Here is a 24,206-nt window from a genome sequence, read left to right as displayed (position 1 = left end):
CTGATCAGCACGTGTTTATTTCTGAACCATTTGTGGCACACTTGACCCTCTTAAGCATGTGGGATGGAGCCTGGGCAGTGGTGTGTATAGGAAGGAGGGATGTGCTGCTGCCATGGAGGGGAGATGACAGTACTGGCTGGGGACAGGGAGGAGAAGCACTAGAATCATAGAAACCTTGGTTACAAGAAAGGTTTGGAGGTCTCTAATCCCATTCAGTTTGAGATGGGACTGTTGCCAATACTAGATCATGTTGGCTGTGACTTTGTCTTCCTGAGTCTTAAAAGGCTTCAAGGATGGAGATCCCCCACCTCCCTGGTGACCTTTTCCAGGGCTGCACCACCCTTCCCCTGGTATTTCCTGATAGGAACCTTCCAAGGTGCAGCTTCTCCCTGTTGTCCCTTGTATTGTTTGGACCTGCTGTGTGGCTCTGTAATCCTTGTAACTATTTTCAAATAAGTGTAATCTGCTATTAGATTGCTCTCAGACTTCTCTTTGCCAGACTGAACAAGGCCAGCTCCTTCCACCACTTCTTGGAGGCCATGTACCACAGACCCCATGCCATCTTGGCAGCCCTTACCTGGATCTTCTCCACATCCTTCTTGAACTGGGGGATGGCCAGGCTCGACAGTAGTTAGTATGATTCCACATAGCAAACTGAAAACTTCTGATCTCATTTTTGAAAACAAAAACAAAAGCAAAAAACCAGTGTGGGAAAGAACAGGGTAAGATATAACAGGAAAAAAACCCAAACACATTGGTGTAAGATTATAGCTGCGGAACTAGTTATGTGTAAGCTAGGGATGTTTGAGTTGTCCTTGCTACTTTAATTTTTCCTTCTTGTGGATATGCAGTTTGGTGTGGTTTCAATGACATACTTTGTTGTTCAGCAGTTTGGATGTTCAAAGAGACTGACAAGATAATAAGGAGAAACGTGGCGGAGTGGGATCCAGAACAATTGTCCTGCTCTGGATTCTAACAAAAACGTCCCAAGTAGTTCCAGGAAAGACAACTGTAAACCAGTCATCCAGGATTGAACTGTGATAAACAAACAAACCTACTTTAGTGTCTCCTGATGTTCTGTGCACTTTAAAATTTTCAAAGTGGCAATAATTTATATCCACCTTCCCTACCCAAAACTGCTTTCTGGGAGAGAAACAGGAGTGTCATTAGATTGGGCCATACTGGCCTAACTTGGGAAGTGCTTAGAAACCTAAACCTGGACTTTCAGGAAATGCTTGAACAGAAGAAGGGGCATTTCACCTCCTCTGACCCATGCCTGGGTTGGATTCTGATTAAAATGGAAAGAGTGACTGTAAGGAAGAAAGGAAAGGCAAGCTAGGCAGCGGGGCAGGTGCTGCTCTTCTGCTGGAGCCTGGGCACTGCTGATGTTTTCAGCACAGCTTCTCATCTGCATGCTGCATTTGGTGCTTGGACTTGAGGAGGTTAAAGGAGCCTCCGTGCTCTGCCGACAGCTGGGGAGCCAGGGCATGGTTGGACTAGCAGCTAAGACTGTCTTAGGATTTACTCCCCCTTGTTCGTTCTCTTGTAAGCACCCAGGGCTTGTGCATCAACAGCTTGAAGCCTGCAGGAGGGGGGGGTGTGTGGAAGGTTATCTTTGGCTTATCTGTTCATCCCCCCTCCCTGCTGCACTAATCGGCATGATAAAAGATCTTCCTTTTCCCTGGGGAAGATTTTTCCTCCCTATCAGGGACCACCATTTCTTAGTTAAACTGTTACTCTGAATTGGTACGTAGAAACGTGTATTAGCTTCAGTTCCAGTTCTCACCTGATACATCTCTTAAGATAGTAATTCAGAATGAGAGAACATCATTCAGATCAAATTTGAGTTTTCTTTTTGAGAATAAAAGCACTGAAGATGTCAGGATACCCAGATGTTACGAACAGATTGGAAAAGGTATTTCCCAGTTTAGTTACTGCAAATACTGTTGTGAACTGGTGCTATAGCAATACCTTAGGAAATTTCTGACTCTTTCCCCTGCTTGCCTTTTTGATGGCAGTCTCCAGCAGTCTGTACTTGATGATCTCATCTTTTCACCTGTATTCTTCTGAGTCCAGGTCTCTTGACCTTGAGATTTTTCAATATACAATTCTTCACTCAGGGTAGTGGTTAAAGTCCCCTATGTCTAACTGTAACTTGCTGACACATTTTTAAGAGATGGATGTGAAGCGATCCAAGCTAAAATGTGGTATTACCCCATTTTAACATACCAGTTATTTCCCTGGGCATTACACTTAGAAGCACTATCCCTGGCTGTAGAGAAAACCTTTGTGTTTATTTTTTTTTTGTAGCTGCTGTAACTTTGTGATTCTAGCTGAATACTCAGTGCTTGTACAGGGAAAATCGGCTGGCTATTTCCATTCGAAAAGCTGGGTTATAGAAGTTCACAGCACCAGATGGCTGTGCATACTTATAATGCTGTGGATTATTAAAGGGCTGTTGTATTTTCCTCTTTCATCCTTCCTTTAGTCCTCGTCCCCACATCAACAAATTAATGCTGAATGCTTGGGAATCTGTCCTGCACAGACTTTAGCACATTACATCTTTTCATTGGAAACTTTTTGTTCCGGCCCTTTTGAACTGGTTGGTTTTCATCACCTCCTCTTTGCAACTGCTTGTGGGCTGAATGATGCCCGGGGCTGTGCAAGCCTTGGGACTGGAACCTTGGCGCAATCCTAGGCTGGTTCAGCACGTTACGTCTCATAGTTGCTGTCCCCAGCCTGCTCCTTTGGAGTTGACACTCCAAACAGAAAGTTTTCTGAAATCAAGCGGGAACCTCCTAAAGTAGACAAAACAGCTATGTTAATGTGAAAACTCCTAAAACCATCAGCCTGTGATGTCCGAATCAGGTCCTTGCCCAATACCACATTAATACCTATTTTGCCAAGACTTCTACAGCAATGTCCGGTGCCTCATGAAATGGACACTGCTCTTGTATGAAAGATGTAGTGCAAAGGAGGACCTTTGATTAATTTATTTTTAAAAGCTAACAGCATGTCACTTGTCTACCACAACAGACATCTGAATTTTAAAATACAGCTACTCCAAAAAATGATAGAAGATGGAGGGATGTGCCCTGCCTCCAGCACCATACATATGTGTTAGATTGAGTCATTTTTGAGGGGGGTGGGGGGTGGGAAGGCGTTGTTGTTCATATTTGTGATACCTGGGTGCCATCTGTGTCCAGATTGACTTTCTTGTTCATGGTTTTTAATGGTCCAGATGTCTTCAATGGGACTGCAAACAGCAGCAGTCGGTGAACACAGAGTGGAGACATATATAGAGACACGTACACAATTCTGAGCGGTGGTATGGCCAAGTGCATTTATAGGATGGAAAGCAGCTGTTGTGAGCCTTGCTTCCTGCATAGGTTCTGCAGGGCAAGAAGGGCTTGTTAATTCAGGACATCCTGAACAAACTCCTTTATATTAAAAATTCTGCCTGCCCAGGTCAGGGGTGGTCTTTGCAACTTCTTCAAGAATGGTATCTGCATGGCCTGTCCTCATAGGGGTGCGAGTGTGTATCTTGTGGAATATGCACTGCTAAAATCTAGAGACTTCCAAAATCTGATTTAAAAAAAATACTTAGGGGGGGCGAAAAGTAACTTTGAAACCTGAATATAATAGAAATATTTCAAAGAACTAGTGTCTGACAGGAAAATGGATCAGAAACATCTTCCCCATGTATTTTAAGGTAAAAACAAGTCAGAAGCCAGCATGAAGCAGTTGTCTTGTTAGCTTGTTTGCAGTGCAGGTTTTGGTGACCACTTGACAGCAGCGTGTGCTCCCATCACAGGCAGAGTAAAATTCAGGGACTCTGCTCTGCTATCTAAAATCAGCCCTGAAAGCTGCTCTGCCTATGGAGTGCTGGCTCCCACCCCCACTTAGATTTAGTTTAGTAGATGAGAAGGCTCACGTTGATAACAGAGGTCAGTGTTTTATTTCAGACACACGTGTTGGGAGCTCTTGGTGATGTATGCCAGGTTCGTGCTCGCTTCAGCAGTAAGTGAAAGAGGTGGGTTGGTTGTTCAAACCAGAGAACAACGTGTTGTTTGTTCCCCTCATGCCAGCGTGGACGGCTTCTCAATAGCTTTTATGCTGATGTGAATAACAAGCAGGGGTGGTGATGGGATTTAATCACAGAGGGCCTAGCACTACATGCAATCACCTAGCCTAAGTGACACTCAGAGGAGGATCTCTTGCTTTTCCTCCTCTCCTCTAGACTCGAGCCTAAGTCTGAATAAAACATAGCATACTTGAGAGCTCTTTAAGGCATTGTAAACAAGGCTGCTTTCCCCGAGTTTATTATCTAGCAGGGCTGAAGTTGCAGATTGCGATGTGCCAATGCAGCTTAGAAGTTAAGGAGATGCTTTTGTAGGAAGTGCTGGCACACCTTGGAAGCAGGAGCTGTTGTTCCTGAGGGGCCAGAGCTACAAATCTCCACTGCAGGAGTTTCTCCCTTTGTCATTAAGGCTCTAAGACAGACTGTGGCACAGGTTTTGTACTTGGTTGAAGTGCTTCTAATTCTGGACTCTGTGCCAGTCGCTCACTTGGGGCTGATGTAGCTGCTTCTGCAGCCATCCAGTGAATCATGCCAAGGAACAGTGGCTGAAAACCCCAGCAGAAAAATTAACAGAAGCTCCCTGATTTGGCTCAATTTGGTTGCACAAACCAAACCATCTGTGCTGGTGTGATGGAGAGTGCAGCATCAAAATGGGAATGAACAACACAAATGGCGTGCTCATCTTCTGTGACATGGAGTGTTGCTGTTAACAGCGATAAGGGGCACCATATGAAGGCAGTCCCACTGACCAAGTGGACGTGTTCAACCCAGTCTGTCTGTTGGGGCAGGCTCATTCCCAAGAAATCTTTTTGTCTTGTAAAACTTCAAAGTAGCTGTCTGACGGTTTTCTGTAGGTGAACCTGGCAGGAACCCGTGTGCTGCTGTAGGGTTTCTCAGCCTCCCTGGTGCTTTGAGGCTTCTCCAGTGCTTGATCAGACTCATCTAGGAATCAGTGGGACTGGGATACAGAATTTTGACCTAAGAGTGATCTTTTGCAGCTGTGATAACATGCTTTGTGCTTCATGTTTTTGTAAAGATCGACTGGCAAGGGAGATATAGGCCTTTGCGGTTCTGGATGTCGGTTACCTTCTCCATAACATCATCTTTATAGCTCATGTCCGTTCTCCTGAAAACAACACATAACTTGGGTAGGAATCAGAAAATCGATATATATTTCTCCTTCAGTGGGTACTGTCAAGACTAAAAGCAAAGCCTGGAAGTCAGATGGCTGGTTCTTCTTTTATTTGCACAGGACTAACCAGAAGGTCCCTCTGCAGCTTTATGTCTCTGTCGTGGTTTAACCCCAGCCAGCAACTAAGCACCACGCAGCTGCTCACTCACTCCCCCCATCCAGGGGGATGGGGAGAAAATCAGGAAAAGAAGTAAAACTCCTGGGTTGAGATAAGAACGATTTAATAGAACAGAAAAGAAGAAACTAATAATGATAATGATAACACTAATAAATGACAACAGTAGTAATAAAAGGATTGAAATGTACAAATGATGCGCAGTGCAATTGCTCACCACCCGCCGACCGACACCCAGCCATTCCCCGAGCGGCGAATCCCTGCCCCCCCACTTCCCAGTTCCTAAACTAGATGGGACGTCCCATGGTATGGAATACACTGTTGGCCAGTTTGGGTCAGGTGCCCTGGCTGGGCATGAGAAGCTGAAAAATCCTTGACTATAGTCTAAACACTACTGAGCAACAACTGAAAACATCAGTGTTATCAACATTCTTCACATACTGAACTCAAAACATAGCACTGTACCAGCTACTAGGAAGACAGTTAACTACATCCCAGCTGAAACCAGGATAGTCTCTAGGAAAAATGTCAAGGAGCTTCAGTGTGTCTGTGTAGGCCTGTGCAGCGAGTGCTGTGCCTGTGGAGTCAAGGAGACCTCTTGGATGGCCAGGGAGGAGTTGCTGTTACCTTGGAGAACGCTGTAGTTGGGCTCAAGCATGTCACCTGTAAGAAATGGGTCTGTCTGAAGTTCGCCTGGTTGCCATTTCAGACTTCACTCATGGTTTCACTGGGCAATGAAAGCATGATGAGACTTTGGAGTTTGAGCATCAGAGTGACCCTGTGCCACCTAAGTGACCCTGTGGTCCTCCTCTAGGTTATCTGTGAAGGTGCAGGGTGCTGAAAGGTGTCGTCTGAGCCTGGAGCAATGCAAGGGGACAGGCACTCTGGCGAGGAGGGAATTTTGCCAATAACTGCAGTTATTAAATATATGATGCCCAAATACATCTTTACAGCCCATCACCCTTCTCTTCCTGAGAGGCCTCTTAACCTCTTGGATTTGGTTGTTGAATAGGGTAAGTCTGCATGAAAGATAGAAGTGAGGAATGGGTGACTGCACAGCTCATCTCAAAGGTTGTGAGTTACTAACTGCAGTTTTTCTGTTTCAAAGATCCTCACAGTCACTAGAGAAGGTTCAGCAGTCTTTCCTGCCTCCTAAGGATCTCCGCATACCCAAAGGTTTGTGCTAGTTAGTAGGTAGGATGTAGTTTTGGTGGGGTTTTTAAGTTTTGTTTTAATTTAAGGATCCTTTACAGCTTACAGTAGTACTAAGCGTTACTGCATCTCACCTCTTCTCATCTCAGAAGCCTGGCAGTCCTGCTCCTGCCTGGTGAACAGAGGGGAGAGCACCTTAGAGCTGTTGTCTTGTAAGCATGACCTGGTAAGCCTTCACCAGTGCTTCTTGATGATTAGATAAAGGAGAGTAAATTGATGGCAAGACATCTTCCTTCATGTTCTGCTGAGCCTGTAAAGATGTACAAGAGTAAAGATGTGCTGTTGTTTCCTTTGGTTGTTGCAGGGACCCTCGTTATTTCTGCATTAGGTTGAGCTATTCAGATTTACTTACTGCAGCTCTTCTGCTCCCTCCCACTTTTTTTTTTAATTCTGCTGGGTCATGTTTTTAGCCACTCTGCTAAATTCTAGAGTTACAGACATTACTTTCCAGAGGATATTCAGTCCTCCAACATAAGGGCCAACAGTCTCCAGTGTTAAAATAGTCTGTATCCAATGTTTGTCTTGTGAGAAATGAGATTTGTGAAACGGATGCTGCACCAGCTATCCCAGAGGACTTGATTACAGCTGTTTGAAAAGCTGGTCAGCTGTAGGAGGTCTCTGCTGGCATTCAGCAAGTACTGCTGAGGGCTGAGATTCTGCTCAGAATATGGCTATTTACCTTTTTTTACAATATGTAGAAAGACACCAGAACTACTGTAGTACCTTTCCCTTCTGGAGGAATGCAGTCTAACAGAGGGAGTGGCACAGAAATTATACTCAAACTGCAGTACATTTGAAATCAGTTCATAGAGGAACAACGGTGCAAGGTGAACAAGTATCAGTGGCTTCTCTTCATTTTTGTGACATTTTTGTGCCAGAAAAGAGAGAAATTTGGAAATTTGTCACTGCAGTAATGAGATTAAAGGCAATGCTATCTGATGGGATTTACCTGATGCAATGTTTCATGGCCACTGGATGGGAGCATTTTTCTTCCAAGCCATTCTGTTTCTCCTCAGAGAAGCAGAAGGGCAGAATCTCCTCTAGATTGCTTCAGTCTTGTTTTGTGAGTGCACCTTGTGTCCTGCACTCATGTCCTTCTTGGTGTTCCCCAAACACACCATTGTTGACCTTCCTCAGCTCTTACACAAACTCCTGCTGCTGCCTTGCAGTGTTAATCAGGAGGGTTCCTTGGGTTTTGCTAAATTAAAACTGCTGTTTTGCCAACTGATGCAAGGATTCTGGAGAGTGGATACACTTCTCCAGGGACTGGGGTTGAAAACTGCTAAATTCATTCCACTCAGTGCTTCAGTAGAATGTAGCCTTACCTATTTTTAAAGAAAAGGCTTCGGTGAAATAAAACCAGAGGTGTATGGTACAGCAAATGAAACCTCTGGCTGCATAAACAGATCAATAAACTGATTTGTGTTTGCTGACCAGAAGAAAAATTTAATTGCAAGTACTCCATATTCACCATTTGTGGTGAAACTAGAGTAATTGGAATAATAAGAAATCCAATTTGCTTTTGTTTGGAGTTAATTCTTCTTCAGGTTTCACTAAACTGGACTGGTGCAATACACGGGCCTCTCAAGGCTTAGGCTGGTTATGTATTCACAGTTTCTAGGTCTTCAGACTGGTATGTTCTTCATGGATTTCTTCAAATTCTAAATTATCACATTTGCCATCTTTTAGTATGACTTGAAATGGTTGAAGTAATATTGTTCCTGGTGTTTAGAGGCTTGTTTCACCCGCCAGAATCTCCTGCTCTGTGTTGGGCAGCCATTGGTTCACTGAAGTTTGAAATGCATCTGAATGGCAAAATAGCTCTCAGGTTGCCTCAAGTTCCAGATCTGTGCAGTCACTAACATCTGCAAGAGGAAGTAATGCTTTCCTGCATGGCCTGAAGATGTATTTCCAAGAAAAGTATTGTTGTGTCAGTCCTCAAGTATTTTTCATTTGAGTGCATCTCTTGCATCTGTTTGGATTTAGGTAAAAAAGAGAGGATGAAGATCCCGCATGATTGTATCTTGGTGAGGGACAATATTGAGAAAGGTAAAAGATTTTAGGTAGACGGGAAGACATACCCCAGGAGGAACAATAAGGTTGGAGTTGTGTGAATATGTTTTCTCCATTTGAGTAGGACAAAAGCTGTTTCAAGGTATCTAAGTCATCTCAATTGCTTGTAACAGTTATGAAGATGGTAATAAAGAGTTCTTAAAAAGTTATTGTTGCAAGGAGAGTAGAATTGTCACCAGCATTTAATATTGAGTTAAAGTTGGTAAATTGGATAGATGTATTGTTAGCTTAGACCTCTCGTTAGCATTATTTGGAGAGTGGAAGATGACTCCTCTATGAAGGAATGGGGTGAGCTCTCTGTCTGCTAGGAGGAGGAGGACAAAGAAAGAAGTGATTGGAAGCTAATGGGTTATAGACAGGTAATGATGAATTTGTGATTTAACTGTATGAATAGCTGATAACTCAAAAGCGTCCGAAAAAAACCTACGGAAAATAGTTTTGATAAAAGTGGAGGCAAAACCTCTTGTTGCTGGGTTTCATTTGGATCTGTCCATCTATGGAAGAGAGAACCCAAAGGTCATCTGTAACTGGAGGTCTGGAGTTTAAAAGGAATGTGATGTGTTGACCTGCCAATTCACGTATGGTATGACCCTGGTATTACCGAAGATTATGCCAATAAAGATTAAACCCTGCAAGTTGATTCCCTTTGCTGTTTTTTTAACAAAGAAAGCACCTTATCCAAAAATCTGGTAGCAAATCTATGGGCTTGAAATGCGATTTATATCTCCCTGTGGCAGAGGCAGATTTGGCTTTTTGGTTCTGTTGTTATAAACAGCATAAAGACTGAGCTCTTCGAAGGGTCCATAGTTCTGCGAAACAGACCAGTATGTTCCATTGCAGTTGTAACCTTTATAGTGGCTTTTGCTACATTTGAAATGTTTTTTTGCTATTTTATTTATCCTCTTTATAAACAAACACCTTAAGTCTTTGATCAAAGATTGTCCTTATTCTGTTCTAACAAGCGCCTGTTATTTTCTTACCATTAATTGTCAAGATGCATTTCATCAGCTAAGAAAAAGTTATTTAAGGCAGGTCATGACAAACTAATTATATTTGAAAGCGGTAGACAGAAAAGCTTGAATTTTAAGAAATTTTTGTAACTGATTTTGTTCTTGAAACGTGGAGGGGAGTGGATTTTGGACATAGTTTCAAAGCACAGAAGTGGTGTCTGATCCACAGGCAAAGGCTGTGCTTCCTTCCTGAGCACTCTGCGTCTAAGTATTTCCATTTCTATCCTGAGTATGTTCAGGAACATTTTTAGGTTTTTATTCATGTACCGGTGTTTTCTTTACATCAGGTAGTTCATATCATTTTCAATCTCTTCTCTTGCATAGTTAGTGACAGTGATCATATATCTAACTGTAGCTAAGCTGAGAAAGCCAGACCATTTTAGTCATTGCTTGTGAAATAAGACTTTCTGTACCCTGATCATCCTAGCAGCCGGTTCCTTTGCTAGAGCGTGAGTTCATCTTTCCTGGCCATGCCACTGACTGTCCCTGCTCCGGGGCCAGGAGCAGTGCAGTAACTCTCAGAGCATCCTGGCTTTCATTATAAAATCCTCCTGTGGATTAGCTCTCTTGCCGGTGCCTTTGAGTCTTTTGAAAGAGAAAATTGCTTTCAGTAGCAATAAATTGCAGACCTCGAAAAAATCAGGACATACCTTTTTTAGTCCTTTTACACAAGAAAAGGGCATTATATCTGACTGTACAGTTGGTGGACCCCGGATTTTGAAATAGCTGGGTTCTTTTCTTCCTCATCAAACGAAGATAGGAATGAACGACACAAAATAGCAGCCTTTTTCTTTTTTAACCACACATGCTGTTTCTGCTCAGTTACACGTATGTGTTTGTACCTGACCTTAATTATTGTGTTGAAATCTTTACTTCATTGCATGAATCTGCTCAGGCTTTTTTTAATGCAGCTCGGGATGTGTTCTCCACGTACTTGAAAAATTCAGTATTGGTGGTTTCAGGAGGGGTGAGACCCACACAATACCCAGTGATTGCAGAAACCTGCTGTTACCTGGGTCCATTTGACACTTGGGTTTTTTATGCTAGCCATATGCCTTCTCCACTCTTACAGTGGATTTTGCCACAGTTTTCTTCCTAGCTTTGTCCACAGCCCAACCTTCACATTGTGCTAAAGGAAGTGTTCTCACTTCTCACGTTAGTGCAAATATGGTATTTTGTCAGAAATGAAACAATTCCAGCATGCATGACTGTAGGTATGTGTCTCATAAGTTGTTATGGCTATACTTTGGTGTACTGGGGGATATAGGAGGCATTTATTATAGGACTAATTAATTATTTTGGACTTGGTAAAACTAGTATTTTGTAAAAAATTTCCTTCTTCTTTCCTTGGTAAGCATTCCTGAAAATTCCTTATATCTGACATTTATATATTGTTAGAATGTTTTATGGGCTTGTTTCCAGCCAGGCTGAGTTGGCTGTTCCAGGGTTGACCAGTAGCAACATCTCCTATGTTTCCAAGTGGGAGTGAGACTGAGTACCATGGCAGAAAAATCTCCTTAGTCTTGGTTTCAGGATTGATGCAGAGATCAGTGCTTGCTCGCTAGATGTGCACCTTAAGATGAAGGCTTAGAAGAGAACCAGGGGTCTGGTGTCAGGATCTGTGCACTCTGAGCAATACGGCTCACATTCAAGCAGTAACGGCTTCATCAGATACAAAGGGCTTGGATTGAGAAGGGTGTTCAGTGGGATACAGTCACTGTTCTTTTTGTAATAGTTGTATGATTTTGGAAGATGACGTGAGGAGATGAGATGGGAGGCCTCAGGGCCAGCAGTTGGAGCAGGACGTAGGTCTGGGAGCCCCTGTCTGTCTGTGGTGCAGCAACTGGAGCAAGTACAGGACCAGAGGGACCAGGGAAGTCCCAGCCAGCTGCTGGAGAGACAGTTGAGGCTGGGGGTTGACTGAGACCGCTTGTGCGTGTGCACACGCGTGTATAGGTGTCTGCAGGGGTGAGGCACCTGGAAGGAGTGAAGATCCAGGGCCAGTTGCCGAACAGACGGCATGTGCAAGGGGTCCATGGGGGTCTGTGCCACAACTGGAGTAGGGTCTGCAGCCTTGGGGCTTGCTGTGCCTAGGTGCTAGCAGCTGGGAAGACTGGGATCCAGGGTCAGCTACTGGGCAGGCTGAGTGTCTGAGCCCAGCTGCTGGAGGGATCCGTGCCACACTTATGTACGTATAGGCATTTCCCACTAATTCAGCCTCTCCCCCTAACAGTCTCTTGAAGTAATTGTGCCTCATTCTCCTCAGGCAGATACTGTTGGTTACAACTCGGAAGATTTGAGGATGAGAGAATGGAAGCAGCAGAATGCCCCAAAGCACCTTTTGGGGATGGGAGGAATTAATCAGCAAAGCTATGCCAGGATGTCTCATTCTAATCATCTCTTTTGTATTTCAGCCCTGGCCCAGTGTGTCCAACCTGGCCAAGGATTTCATCGATCGTCTACTCACGGTGGACCCCAGCGACAGGATGACAGCCCTTCAGGCCCTGAAGCACCCGTGGGTGGTCAGCATGGCAGCCTCTTCCTCCATGAAGAACCTGCACCGTTCCATCTCGCAAAACCTTCTCAAGAGGGCATCTTCCCGCTGCCAGAGCACCAAGTCCGCACAGTCCACCCGTTCCAGCCGCTCCACCAAATCCAACAAATCACGGCGGGTTCGGGAACGGGAGCTGCGAGAGCTCAACCTGCGCTACCAGCAGCAGTACACTGGCTGAGCACTGGGCTGGGACCTGCCAGGTGTCTTTCCAAATGTCTTCTCTGCAGTGTAGCTGTGCAGTACCCTTTGCTGCGCACTCACTCAGTGAGAAACATCCAGGTTCCTCCCTCCCTCCCTCCCTCCAGGTGTCCCCCTCATCCATGAGGAGGTGTCCCCCGCCCTGTGCAGAGGAAAGGGAACCTCGTGGTGGCCATCCCACTCTGCAAGCTGTGCCACAGGGACTCATTCAGGAAATGGGGGAGCCCTTGTGGGCTCAGAGCACAGCTCAGAGCCTCAAGTAATACACAAATTAAGGAGCCACGTGGGGAGAAAAGCTTTTTCTGTAGCCCAGGAGCTTGGTTGTTCATAGTTATTTATTAATACCAAAGTGTTAAGTTTCTGTCACTTGCATATGAAAAAAGAAATCACTTTATGTGTATGTACATGCACGTATGTGTATGCACATACATGAGTGGGTGTGTATATGTATTTAAAAATTATGTATACACAAATTTTGAGCTGGTTTAGTCACTCTGTGGTGCCTTTGCAGTGAAGCTGGTATGAGTCACATGCAGATGGAAGTAGGATAGCTCTGATTCACTGGCGTGCTGCCCACCAGCTCCTCGCCAAAGAGATGCCAGACAGCAGTTTTCCATGACGGCTAGGAAGCTGCGAGGTTTCCCCCAAGGGCTGCCATCCGCCTGATGACGACAAGGGTTTACTCAAGCTGTACGAGAGCTGCCATGCAAATTGGCAACCAGGCTGAAGTGTTGCGAGCCCAGAGCTGGAGTCTGAGTTCCTTTGATCCGGACTGGGTGGGCGCTCCTGATGGAGGGGTGGGAAGAGGATCATTGTCCTGCAGGAGCTTCACAGTACGCAAAAGATATCTTTAGTTTTTTGGGGGGGTTCCTTGCTGTCCCCCTTGAATTATCCTTCCCCTATTTGCAGCAAGAGCAGTGCCTACCATGCAGGGTTTGTTGTTCTTGCTGTGATATGGCCCTGTCATGTCTGTGACCTGTTCACGTCTTGCACCCTTCAGAGTAGTGTTACTGACCATGTCACTTTAACAAAACTTTGGTGGTTCCAGGTATTGCTCCCTGTCTGCAGATTTTTTGGGGCTTTCCTGCTTTGCATGCCTGTTCTGCCCCAATACTGCCATCCCTTCTCTGGGACAGTGAAGTGGTGGTGGGAGCTGTTGGGATGGCCACAAATGGCTCCATAGCATAAGGGTAGGGGCTTGAGTAGTGGAGGTCTGATCCTGGAGTGTCAGCAGTGATTATCACTGGAGATGTTGCACAAACACCTTAGAGCTGTTAGGTGTGACTTAAATCCAACAGGAAAAAGCTGCCTTTCAGGTTTCCTTGTACTGGATGTGATGTGGGTGATGTGGGGGCCTCTTGTGAAGGGACGTCTTGGGGAAGATGGGTGCTGTAGAACTGAGCTTTGTGCAAGCCTGCTGAGATATCTTCCAAACTAGTCAGAACAGCAGAGCGGGGCTGTTGGCACGGTCTCGGGGTGAATTCGACTTCTTGTGATAGCAGAGACAAGATCTGCAGTGAAGATGAATGCTGGTTTTTGAAGCTTTTCATACAAAGCCATACGGTTTGCTTCATGCTGTACGCTTGGGAAGTGCTTGCTTAGCTCTGGGCTGGAGGTGCAGGCTATGCAAGTTCAAGGGGTGGGCGAGCATGGCCTTTCTGCCCAAGATTGATGTCTGTGCTGCTGTGTTTTAGTGTCAGCAAGGTTTTAAGTGGTCATTCACATCTCCAGGGAGCTCTAACTCCACTGGCTGCAGCCCCTCTTGGTCAGCAAGCAGCAAAGCAGCACAGCTTTGGTGGGAGAAGACTGAGTTTTCTGTGCTAAGGGAAAAAAAAAGGGAATTTCTAGGGATGTGCTTCCCACCTCAAAGCTGGGATGGGCCATAACCACTGAACACAGCTCTGTGTGCCCAAGCGTGCGATGGGGAATAGGCTGGAGGAAACCTGAGGACAGCCAGTATGTGTAGCAGGGGTGAATTCTAAATCCTTTGCATGGTTTTGCATATCATTTTGAAAACTCTGGATCCTTTGCAGGCTGCCCTTTCTCTGAGTGGCCATCCTACCATATCACACACAGTCTTTCTTCCATCAGCATTAACGGATACCACAGGATTACCAAAAATTGGGCTTTTTTTCAACTCTGTGGACTGCAAAAAAAAAAAAGGTTTCTTCAGCTTCCTTTACCTTCTCATGTAGTTTTCCCTGGTTCGTTACCATGAACTATAAACTAGATGTAATTTCTGATTTCTGACACAACAGGCAGCTTGTCACATTTTGCTTCATAAAGAATTCAGTGCCCCTCATATTATTGCAAACAGCTCTCCAAAAGCAGCAACCACTCTTAAGACAAGTATCAGCTGGAAAATTGTTCTTACCCTGTACATTAAGAGATGGCAGGATGCTCTCTCAGAGGGCTTCTGATTTTGAGCCGTTACTCATAAGAGTATTCTGCATATTCGGAGCATCACACCCAGGCACTGCGATTTCTTTTACCTCCTGGGTGCTTTTGTGGCCCTCCCCAGATTACCTTGCATGTTTATCCTTAAAATAGGTATTTTGCCTATGCAAGGAGGTCAAACTGATGAACTGAGCCAAGACCTCTAGAACCTGAGACCCTTCCCTTTAACCACTCGACCATCAAAATGCACAGGCGTTGTGCAGATGTCTACCCATGCTGTTCCTTCATGCTTTCCCTCATGGGAGATAAATGGAAGCGGAGAGGAGGTCAAGATGTTGAGCTCTGGTCTGACCAGGCTTGTTTCTTCACCTTCACAAAGCAGAACAAGAATCTTCTCATGTGTGACAATTTTTGCTTTGTTGCTCTTTTCAGCAATTGGGTTTTCACCAGGAAAAGTTAAGAGCAATATTGGTCATAGTGAGTTTAGGGTGGAATATGTTTTGGGAAGCAAGATGTTGCTATATAGGTTCCTGACAGTATCGGTTTTCTGTGATGATACACTACGACTGGGAGGTGAATTGGCAGAACGGAAGATCCTTCACATACATGAGCAATACTGGATAGCTGCAACCTGCCTCTTTGTATGGAGATGCTTGTGGTCCTCAGGCATCCCACTACTAGGGAATTGCGCCAAAGAGGACCAAGTCCATCCCATAAGGGGCTTTGGCTTTTCCAGAAAAAGAACTCTAATTCTCTTCACAAATGCAATGTTTTCTTGTTTGCATGGAAAAATCAATGTAAACATGGAGAAAATCTTTACGGGCTTTCCTTCCATCATTTGATTAGAACACTCTTGGCTCAATCCCTCTTCTTTTTCTAAATTCAGTATTTGCAGGAACTCTTATACCCAGACAATAACATGTGTGGGCAGAGGGGAGAGGAGTGGAGCTGTGTCCAGGTGTCCCTTGAAGTCCTTGCTGATCTTTCTGTTTTCACTCTGTCTGGAAAACTGTGATGGTCCAAATGCTATGTTGCAAGGTCCATCTTAAGAACAATTCCTTGGGTGCTTTTATCCTTGCAATTGTGGCACATTTTCAGCTGGGTCTGGTGTAGGGGTGGGGTGTGGACAGGCAAAGTGCTGTGATTTTGAGCTGTAGTTCAGGTGCCTTCAATCAGTCCTCTAAGAAGCTCTTCACTGTGAATTATCTCGATTGTCTGTCTTCTGGTGCATCTCAGTTATCTTAAGTCTCAGGAGTTTACACTTTTCAGGAGTGTCTTGTTTGGGGATTTTAGAAGCTAAAATCTCTGAAATGTTTTTTCTGCTCTTCCATTTCAATTTTTAAATCTTCTGCTTTGGCTTTTAATGGTGACTCTTAATTTGGCTCACAGGGTTTTTTGGAAGACTTCCTCTGGTACTGAATTAGCTGGGAGAACGCAGGTAACAAAACACGTTCCAGACCATTGCTGAGTTGCAGTCTCTATGTTAGCTGGGGTGCAAGTCGAGGAGTGCTTTTGTTTTCCGTACTTTTGTTCATGCAATGAAAATGAAGATGGAATGACACCTAGTGGCAAACTGTAGTGTGTCCTTGTCCAAGTACAGCCCTCTTCTAGTTGCGTTCCCACTGTTTCAGGGTGAGATGCTCTTACAAAGAGGAATCTGGGTTTGGTGTGCTGAATGATGGTCTTGGACCACAACCTGCAGTCCTAGATGTTCAGCAACCTTCCCAGTGTGGCACCGTTTTCTCCTATACTGATGCCGAAGAACAGCATTTTAGCCCACACAGGGATGAGCATGAGTCCACATGTAGCCTCTGGAAAGGGTGCTGAATGCTGGGGAAAAGACATGTGCAGTAAACCCTGCCGTGTCTTAAGGAGATGCTCACCAGCACCCTGCCTTGGGGAGACATCTTAGGGGACACTAGGAGAAAACAAAGCCTAAAGATGCTGAGGTTGGACTTGGTAGGTTTGGGACTTTCTCCCATCATGAGACACAATGGAGCAGCTCAGGGTGTTGCTTCCCAGAGTATTCTGTTTCAGGGAAATGCAGTTTTATGGAGTAAAGGGAATTATGGTTGTTTGTCTTTTGGAACTTAGCAGTGCTGTGTAAAACAATCCCATCGTTTTGTCCTGGGAGTTTGGCTGCTCTCCTGGGGGAGACAATTATGGCTTTAAAGAATATGGCCTGTTGATTGCTTGATTTTTTTTTTTTTTGAGGGTTATGGGAAATGAATGTGAAAAGGTCTTCCAGAAACAACTTTAGGTGGTCTACAGACTTGCATCCAGATTTTTCAGTATGTAATGTATTCTTCTATGCATTTTGCTAAAACAGCAATTACATGTCCCTCTTTGATTTACTTCTCACACTTCTCAAGCTTCTAAAGACCAACATGTCAACCCAGTGGTGGTAGAACCCTCCCTTCCTTCAGTCCAGAACAAGCCTGTGCTGTTTAACACTGAGACTGTAATAGCATCCAGATGCTCCTGCCAGTTTCTGGACCATGTTGTTCTTGGAAACATGCAACCATACGTGAGGGACAGCTTTATAGCCTTGTGATGAGAGTAAGTCCAGACAAAAGGGCTCTGACCTGCTGGCTTCGGTAGTGATGTGGAAACCAGCTGCAGTGTAGGGCCTGCGTTACGTATTTGTTTTGGAAATGATAAGCCCTCAAACTCTTAACTTCTTTGGAATTTGGATATTTTCTTCTTTTAGGTCAGATGTTTTCTGCTCTGGTAATGTACAGTCTTTCTTATACCTTGCTCCATTTCTCAATCCTGTTTTCTACCTGGGTGTTTGGCTGAAGTACTAATATAGTCAACTTTTATGTAATGCACAAACTGGAATAGGAATTGTGGTTAAATCAGCTACTGGGCAGCAACTCTGGATTTGGCTCTGCTGGAGCCACAGTGAGTCCTGGAGCAAGGTAAAAGCATCCGTATGGTGTCTTGCAGGTGGGAGAAGGCTCCCTTTGAGGACCCTGCAGTGCAGGCTCAGCTAGAGATGGTCTTGTACAGCATAGGACAGCTAGGGCATGGTTGTTACAGGCCTCTTATTAGACTGCATGGGTCCATATTCCTATTTTAAGTGATGATACTAAAGATTTGGAGGGTTTGAGGCAGGGTAGATTAAAATCTCAATTGTTTGACTTAATTTAGTTTTCTAAATGACCAAAGCAACACAGAGATAGGCGGGGAGGATCACACCCTCTGGAGGAGTTCCAACTGTTCTCTGGTGGCAGTGTATTCCAGATGAGCCCTTGGATTTGCAGGGAGGGTGGTTGCGTCCCGGCCTCTCACCAGCTCAGCTTCGTCCCAGAAAATATCACAAAGTGCCTGTACCACTCGGTGCTGGATACCCAGTCCCAAGTTACTTACACCACTCTTGGGAGGTTTTTGGTGCTTTTTTTGACCACTCAGTCTCCTCTTTCAGCCTGGATTAATAACGCAGCTCTTGGGTGCTCTGGAGGCAGGTGCCTGCATGTCAGCTGTGCCTTACTGTGCAGGAAATTTGCCAAAAAAAAAAAAAAAAAATGTGAAGCAGCAGGGATGCGCAGTAGCAACGGCATCATGGAGCTTGGTACCTTGCACCCTCGGTGTCCCTGTGGTGGAGGGAGCTCTGCCTGCCTGATGACAGTTTTTCCTTCTCCCGCTGTCCTCCCCTGCATGGTAATACTGTAGATCCCTTGTGTGTGATGGGCAAGCTACTTGCTGCTGTTGCAAATATCATTGCACTGTGTTTGCTGAATGTGGAAGAGATCTGTGGCCCCAATGAGGTGTGTTAGAAATGAGCGGCTCCTGCGTGGACGCCCAGATGCCGTGAATTTTCCTGTTGCCTTTCGCTACGGAAAGACGCCTCCTGGGAAGCTCTCAGGACCGGAGGTCTTCTGGCAGTTGCTGTTATTTTTGGTCGCCAAATTTCCGGTGCTTGGTTGGAGCAGTTTGGAAGTAACTCCGGTCGCGTCCCATTAGTCTCCTAACGGGGCTGTTTTGAGAAGCATCCAGTTCTGTGACTTGCCTTTTGAGTCCTGTCTTTACACTAAGGACTGTCCTGTAGGATGAGGTCTGAACCATTGTAATTAGTCTGTAATGTTACGATTAGAGTGTACAGAATTATTTATTTTGTGTATTCAGTCTGCTAAACATGTAAATGTATTCTGTGTACCCCATTGCTCTGCTGTCGTTACTTCTGGCTCTTGGATCACCCACGGGATGACCAGCTTTCCAGGCTGTGAAGGATGCATCAAAAGACAGGAGCTGCTCACCCCTCTAACATGTTCTTAGAGCACAGCAAGGAAGTACTGAAGTGCCCGTAAAAGAGTTTGCTGGTTTCTTTAACACAGCTGCCAGGCCAGGAGCTGCCTGAGGGAGACCTCTTGCAGGGCTGAGTCGGGCACTCAGCCTCTTGCTGGAAGGCAGGGTTTGGAGGCTGAACAGGCACTTTGGGACACTTTGTTCGCTTTTCTTTGGCTGTGAGGCGGCAAACAGGGCTAGAGAAATACCCTGGTTTGCCCACAGCAACTCGTCACCTCTTGGTTTCACTCTAAGCAGCTTTTATGGGTGTACAGGAAAATGTGTAATATCAAGTGAAAAATGCATACCCCTTTTGAATCACCTTCTCCTGGAAGGGAGGTGATTTTTCAGGGGCAAGGGACCCTGTCCCAGGAGTGGCAGGGATGACAGTGACCTGAACACACAGAGCAAGCGACCCATAGTGCTGCGGTTGATCAATTCCTGTTTGAAGCTCTGTGTGGCCACCAGTTTCTTCTGCCCATACGGCCCATCCCCACATCTCTGATGTTCAAGTATCTTTAAGGTCATTTAGGAGCTAACTAAAGCCAAAACCAGAGTGTTCTGCTTTCATGGGATGGGTCTTATTTCAGGTACCATGGAGTGAAAGCACGCTCTAAATGTCACGGCAGACCCGTGGGACCGGTGTGTCCCAAGTGCAGCTGCTACCGCCAGCCTTAGGGGAGGTTTGCAAGGAGCTCAGCCCCAGTGCCCTTCTTCCCTATGTCCCAGGTGAGGCTTTGCAAGGCAAAAGAGTCTGAGCCAGCAGCTTCACAGGTTTCTCTGCAAGCCCCAGTTCCCTGCTGTAAGTTTGCTCCAGTTGCTCTTGTTCTCTGCAGAGCAGACCACTAAATGAAGCTAAATTTTATCCAACCAAACTAAAACTTATCAGCCCTGGGCTGTATTCGAGCAGCTTTTTTTTTTTTTTTTTTTTTTTTTTTTTTAAAACTCAAGCATATAGGCCAGACTATTTGTCTTTACCTTCCACTCATTATCTATTACCCTTCCCATGGGTACGTCTCTGTGTAGCATTGAGCTTTCTCTGTGACTACTTGATAAAGAGTGATTACAACATTTTGGGGGCTATGATTCACACAGCAAAGGTTTTATATCACATTCACATCATGGGTAATGAAAAAAAACCCCACACCTCATGTTGGGACAGTCTGATCCTGCTTCTCTCCACGGTGTCCTTATGAGCAGCTCTATTTGGAGGTGCCAGGAGGCAGGTTTTAATTCATTGACCATGTGTGAACACAAGATTTTTTTTTTTTTTTTTTTTGCACCTGCCATTGTCTCAAGAACCTGTTTGGGTGAAAACACTGCTTTCTTCTGAAAACCTGTTGCCTGGCCTTGAATTTTTTCACCTTCAGATTTTCCTTTGGTATGGCCTTGAGTTTCCCACTCTGTTACCTGGCAAATCTGCATGTGTGAAGCAGCGTGCTGTTCTCCAGCTGCCCCATTCCCCAAGAGCTGGAGCTGCCGTTGGCATTTCTTCCTTTCAGCTCTGTGTTCCCAGGCTGTTACACAAGTTAAAGCTTTAAATTGCAGGCAGTGATCTTTTAAGATCCTGTGCACCCACCTTCCCATCACAAGCCAAGAAGTGCTTGCTTGTGCCGAGCCTGGTGAGTCCCACAACCCCTTTCCTGGAGGAGCCAATGCTGGTGGGACCAGCTGGTGCTGGAGACCTCGCCCCTGGGTTGGTGGCAAGGCCATTAGAGGTAACATCACCCACCCTCAACGCTGTGGTGGTCCCTGGGCTGGTGCCAGGGTGTAGATCTATGTGCTTGAAGACCCCCTGAAGCAGTCCTTGAGCTGCAGCTCAGCTCTCCGCTCTGTCTGAGCATCATGTGCTGCCTTCTGTACCTCCCCAGCGGGTCCCAGCTGGGCACCGAGCTCCAGCTCTGGCAGGTGCTGGGATTCAGGAGAGGAGCACCCAACCACAGGGTGCACCAGGCTTCCCCCATGTGCCTTCCACCCTGGTCTGCATGGTGAGAGAAAAGGAGCCAGAGGCAGCGCTTGGCACAAGCAAATGCTGACACTTTATTATGAGGTGGGGTGCCTCACTTCCAGCTCAGCCCCTTGCCAGCTCTACCAAGCTCCCCATGCCGGCAGCAGCACCCAGCCAAGGGATCCCTCCAGCACTGGCTTTATCCCTGAGCAACAACATAGTCGATCCAGTTTCGGAACTGGCTTACGCGGGTGTAGATGGCTGGCACACGGACGTTGCAGTTGCTGTTTCCCCAGGAGACAATGCCGATCAAGGTCCAGACGTTCCCGTTCTGGTATACCAGAGGTCCACCAGAGTCACCCTGCGGAGAAGATGCCTCCTGCTTAGTGGTCCTGGCATGTGCTCCAAACTGGTCCCTGCCACGCCAGCCAGCTGATCCCCTGGACACGGCCAGGGCCTATAGCTTAAATCTCTGGCTCCATAGATGCAAGACCCCTATGTGTCCTCCTCCTTCTCCACCCTCCCTGTGGTGCAGTGGAGCTCGGCTCCTTACCTGGCAGGAGGAGGCACCGACCCCGCCGGCACAGAGCATGGAGCTGCTAATCCGGTTGCCCCAGTACTGCATGCACTGGTTCCGGGAGATCAAGGGCACGGTTACCTGCTGCAGGCGCACTGCCAAGGCTTGGGCTAGGGGAAAGAAGCATCATTACATCACCCTGGTGTTGGCCGGTCTCCTGGGACCTTTGGGAGTGCACAGGCACCCTGGGCAAGCTCCTGCTGGTGCTCCCAAATATGGGTGCTGCCATGCAAAGCACCTTCCCCCTCTGTGCCAAAGTACCCCTTCTTCCCTGGGGCGAGATTGTCTCGTGCAAGCAGCCCTGAGCAAGTGCAAGCTTGTGCCTGTGCACAGTTATCCCCGGGGTTTGCACCCATCCACCTCCTGAGCACACACTTGCATCCATGCTTGCACCAACACATGCGTGCGCACACTTGTACGTGCCCAGACGGGGTGACTCAACTGCCCAACCCTCCCCACGTGCACGTGAGGTGTCGCTCCCCGCCCCCCGGTGCACCCTGGGACCCTGCAGAGCCCCCAGGAAGGACAGCGGCTGCCCGCAGCCCTCCCTGAGGCTGTGGCGCACGTACAGTTGGTGTTGGTGCGTCCCCAGCCGGTGGTGACGCACTGGAGGTTGGTGGGCAGAGCCAGGTTGGCGGGGGGGAGGCACACGGGGGACACACGGCGTCCCAGCTGGGCGGGCGAGGAGAGCTTCAGCAGGGTGATGTCGTTGTTGAGCGTGTAGGGGTTCCAGCTGGGGTTCGTGATAGCCTGCCGAGAAATAGCGTAGCGTTTCATCCCTGCCCTCCTCGAGCAGCCGCGGTGCAGAGCTGCAGCCCCGTCGCAGGACCGTGGCCACGTCAGCCTGGCTTACCCTGACCACGGTCTTCACTTGAGTGGACTCTGTGTTGGAGTTGCGGTCATACTGCCCGAGGACGACAACATGGGAGTATGGGCTGCGAGAGGTAAGGGAGTCAGGGGGATGTGTGGCAGCCAGCACCCGGGGTGGGAGCAGCACTGGGGGCTGTTGTGGGCATGATGCAGTGTGTCCCCAAGCGAAGTCACCATGGGGACAGCCAGGGAGGGAGCCCCAGACTGCTCAGCTCCTCGGGTACTGGCCTTTGGGGCTGTCTCAAGTGCTGCTTGGCAATGCCCAGCGTGCCCCGACCCCCTGCTCTTGCTGGGTGGCGCCAGCGTGGGCTGGCGGGGCATTGCTCCTCACTTGAATTCGCAGTGGGCAGCCGTGACGACCCAGTTCTCGTTGATCAAGGAGCCGCCACAGAAGTGGGATCCGGAGCGGGTCTGAGGAAGAGGGAGGAAGAGCTGGGGCTGGGCAGGCTGAGCCCACACCGAAGCTGGGGATAGGCAGAGAGTGTCGTGGGTCCCCTTGGTGCCTGCCCGATTCCCAGCCCCAGTGCCCAGCTTGCCATGCCGTGCCACCGCAGTGCTTAGGGCACTGTCGCTGCCACTGGCCAGGGAGCGGGATTGTGCCATACCTGCAGGGACACCTGCCAGGGCCAAGAGCCGGGCACCGCGTTCTGCCCGTTGATGATCCTCTCACTGTAGTGCACTGAGGGGCTGATGGCAGGCACCCCGCAGCCTGTGGGAGAGGCAGAGGGGCACAAGGGTGACCCCAAAAGCTCAAGGCTTGCACCCAGGGGCTGCCGGTGCAGGTGGCTCTGTGTCACCGTCCCCAGGGTGCCCCGGTCCTGCTGCACTCTGAGGACCTCCCTGCACTCAGGGGCAGCGCTTACCTGAGACAGTGCTGGCAAGGGCCAGGCAGGCAACTGCACACAGAAATGCCATCCTGGGAGGACATGGCTCTGCCCCCAGGGCTACGAGCTTTATAGCAGCCAGGAGCTGCATGGCTTGTAGCTAGGCAGGGCAAGGTCCCCCTGCTGCCTTCTGCCAGCTGCAGGCAGCAGTGACGGGCCAAACCTGGCACCTACCTTGCCCCACGCAAGCAGGTACATGGGAATGTGCTGCCAAAAAGGCACCCTGGGGTGCTTGGGCTATCGCTGTAATGAGTTGTGTCAGCTCTCGCTGCAGCCTGTGGAGCTGGAGGGTACCCCAGGGCTGTGATGGGGGCACAGGGGGCTGCTTGTGGGCACACAGCTGGGGTAGCAGTGGGGCTGGATGTGCTGGGATGGGTGCCAGTGCCTGGAGCGCGGGAGGTCACCCTGCCCCCAGGCCTGTTTCAGAGCTGTTGGCACCAGAGCTGTTTTCCCGTGTGGCCATGAAGTCCTGGCCTGGGACAACACCAGGGACGACGCTGGTCCCAGCTGGACATTCCCAGGGCCCAGGGCCACCCCTTGAACCATGGCCCTGGTGCAGGTGAGCGTGTCCCAGAGCCAGCTGGAGCAGATGGGGAGGGCAGGCATCTTCCCAAGCAGTCAGGAGCTGTGGCCAGTGTGGTGAGCACACCACGAGCCCCAGGGAGGACAGTGGGCACCTCCGTGAGCTGAGGCTGAGCCCTCCACCTGAGCATCCCCCCACTCTACTGCAGCTGCCTGACCCCTCACCCCAGGGGTACATGCTGGGGAATAGTATGGTTCTCTCCATCCTGGACACACGGGGTACGTA

At 47.7% G+C, this 24,206-nt stretch overlaps 2 protein-coding genes across 4 annotated transcripts in view; one reads left to right on the top strand and one right to left on the bottom strand.

Moving 5' to 3' along the window:
- The window catches only part of PSKH1 (protein serine kinase H1), a 40,488-nt gene extending 21,498 nt beyond the window's left edge, over nt 1-18,990 (top strand). For all 3 annotated transcript variants that reach the window (XM_069793921.1, XM_069793920.1, XM_009926485.2), the window contains exon 4: nt 12,098-18,990. In XM_069793921.1, the coding sequence (XP_069650022.1) occupies nt 12,098-12,415 (318 nt within the window). In that variant the 3' untranslated portion in view covers nt 12,416-18,990. The remainder of the gene's footprint in view (nt 1-12,097) is intronic.
- Nucleotides 18,991-21,143: 2,153 nt separating this feature from the next.
- Nucleotides 21,144-24,200, bottom strand: CTRL (chymotrypsin like). Its single transcript, XM_069793926.1, has 7 exons — nt 23,378-24,200; nt 23,120-23,223; nt 22,846-22,925; nt 22,498-22,579; nt 22,214-22,394; nt 21,621-21,754; nt 21,144-21,428 (listed from the first exon to the last, which is right to left on the bottom strand). The coding sequence occupies exons 1-7, from the start codon at nt 23,487-23,489 to the stop codon at nt 21,267-21,269; spliced, it is 855 nt and encodes a 284-aa protein (XP_069650027.1). The 5' UTR covers nt 23,490-24,200; the 3' UTR covers nt 21,144-21,266.
- Nucleotides 24,201-24,206: the final 6 nt, after the last annotated feature.

This window comes from Haliaeetus albicilla, chromosome 10 (assembly GCF_947461875.1).
Source record: "Haliaeetus albicilla chromosome 10, bHalAlb1.1, whole genome shotgun sequence".
NCBI classification, from domain to species: Eukaryota; Metazoa; Chordata; class Aves; order Accipitriformes; family Accipitridae; genus Haliaeetus; species Haliaeetus albicilla.
The sequence above is the reverse complement of the archived record's forward strand: the minus strand, read 5'-3'. Positions and strand labels throughout refer to the sequence as shown.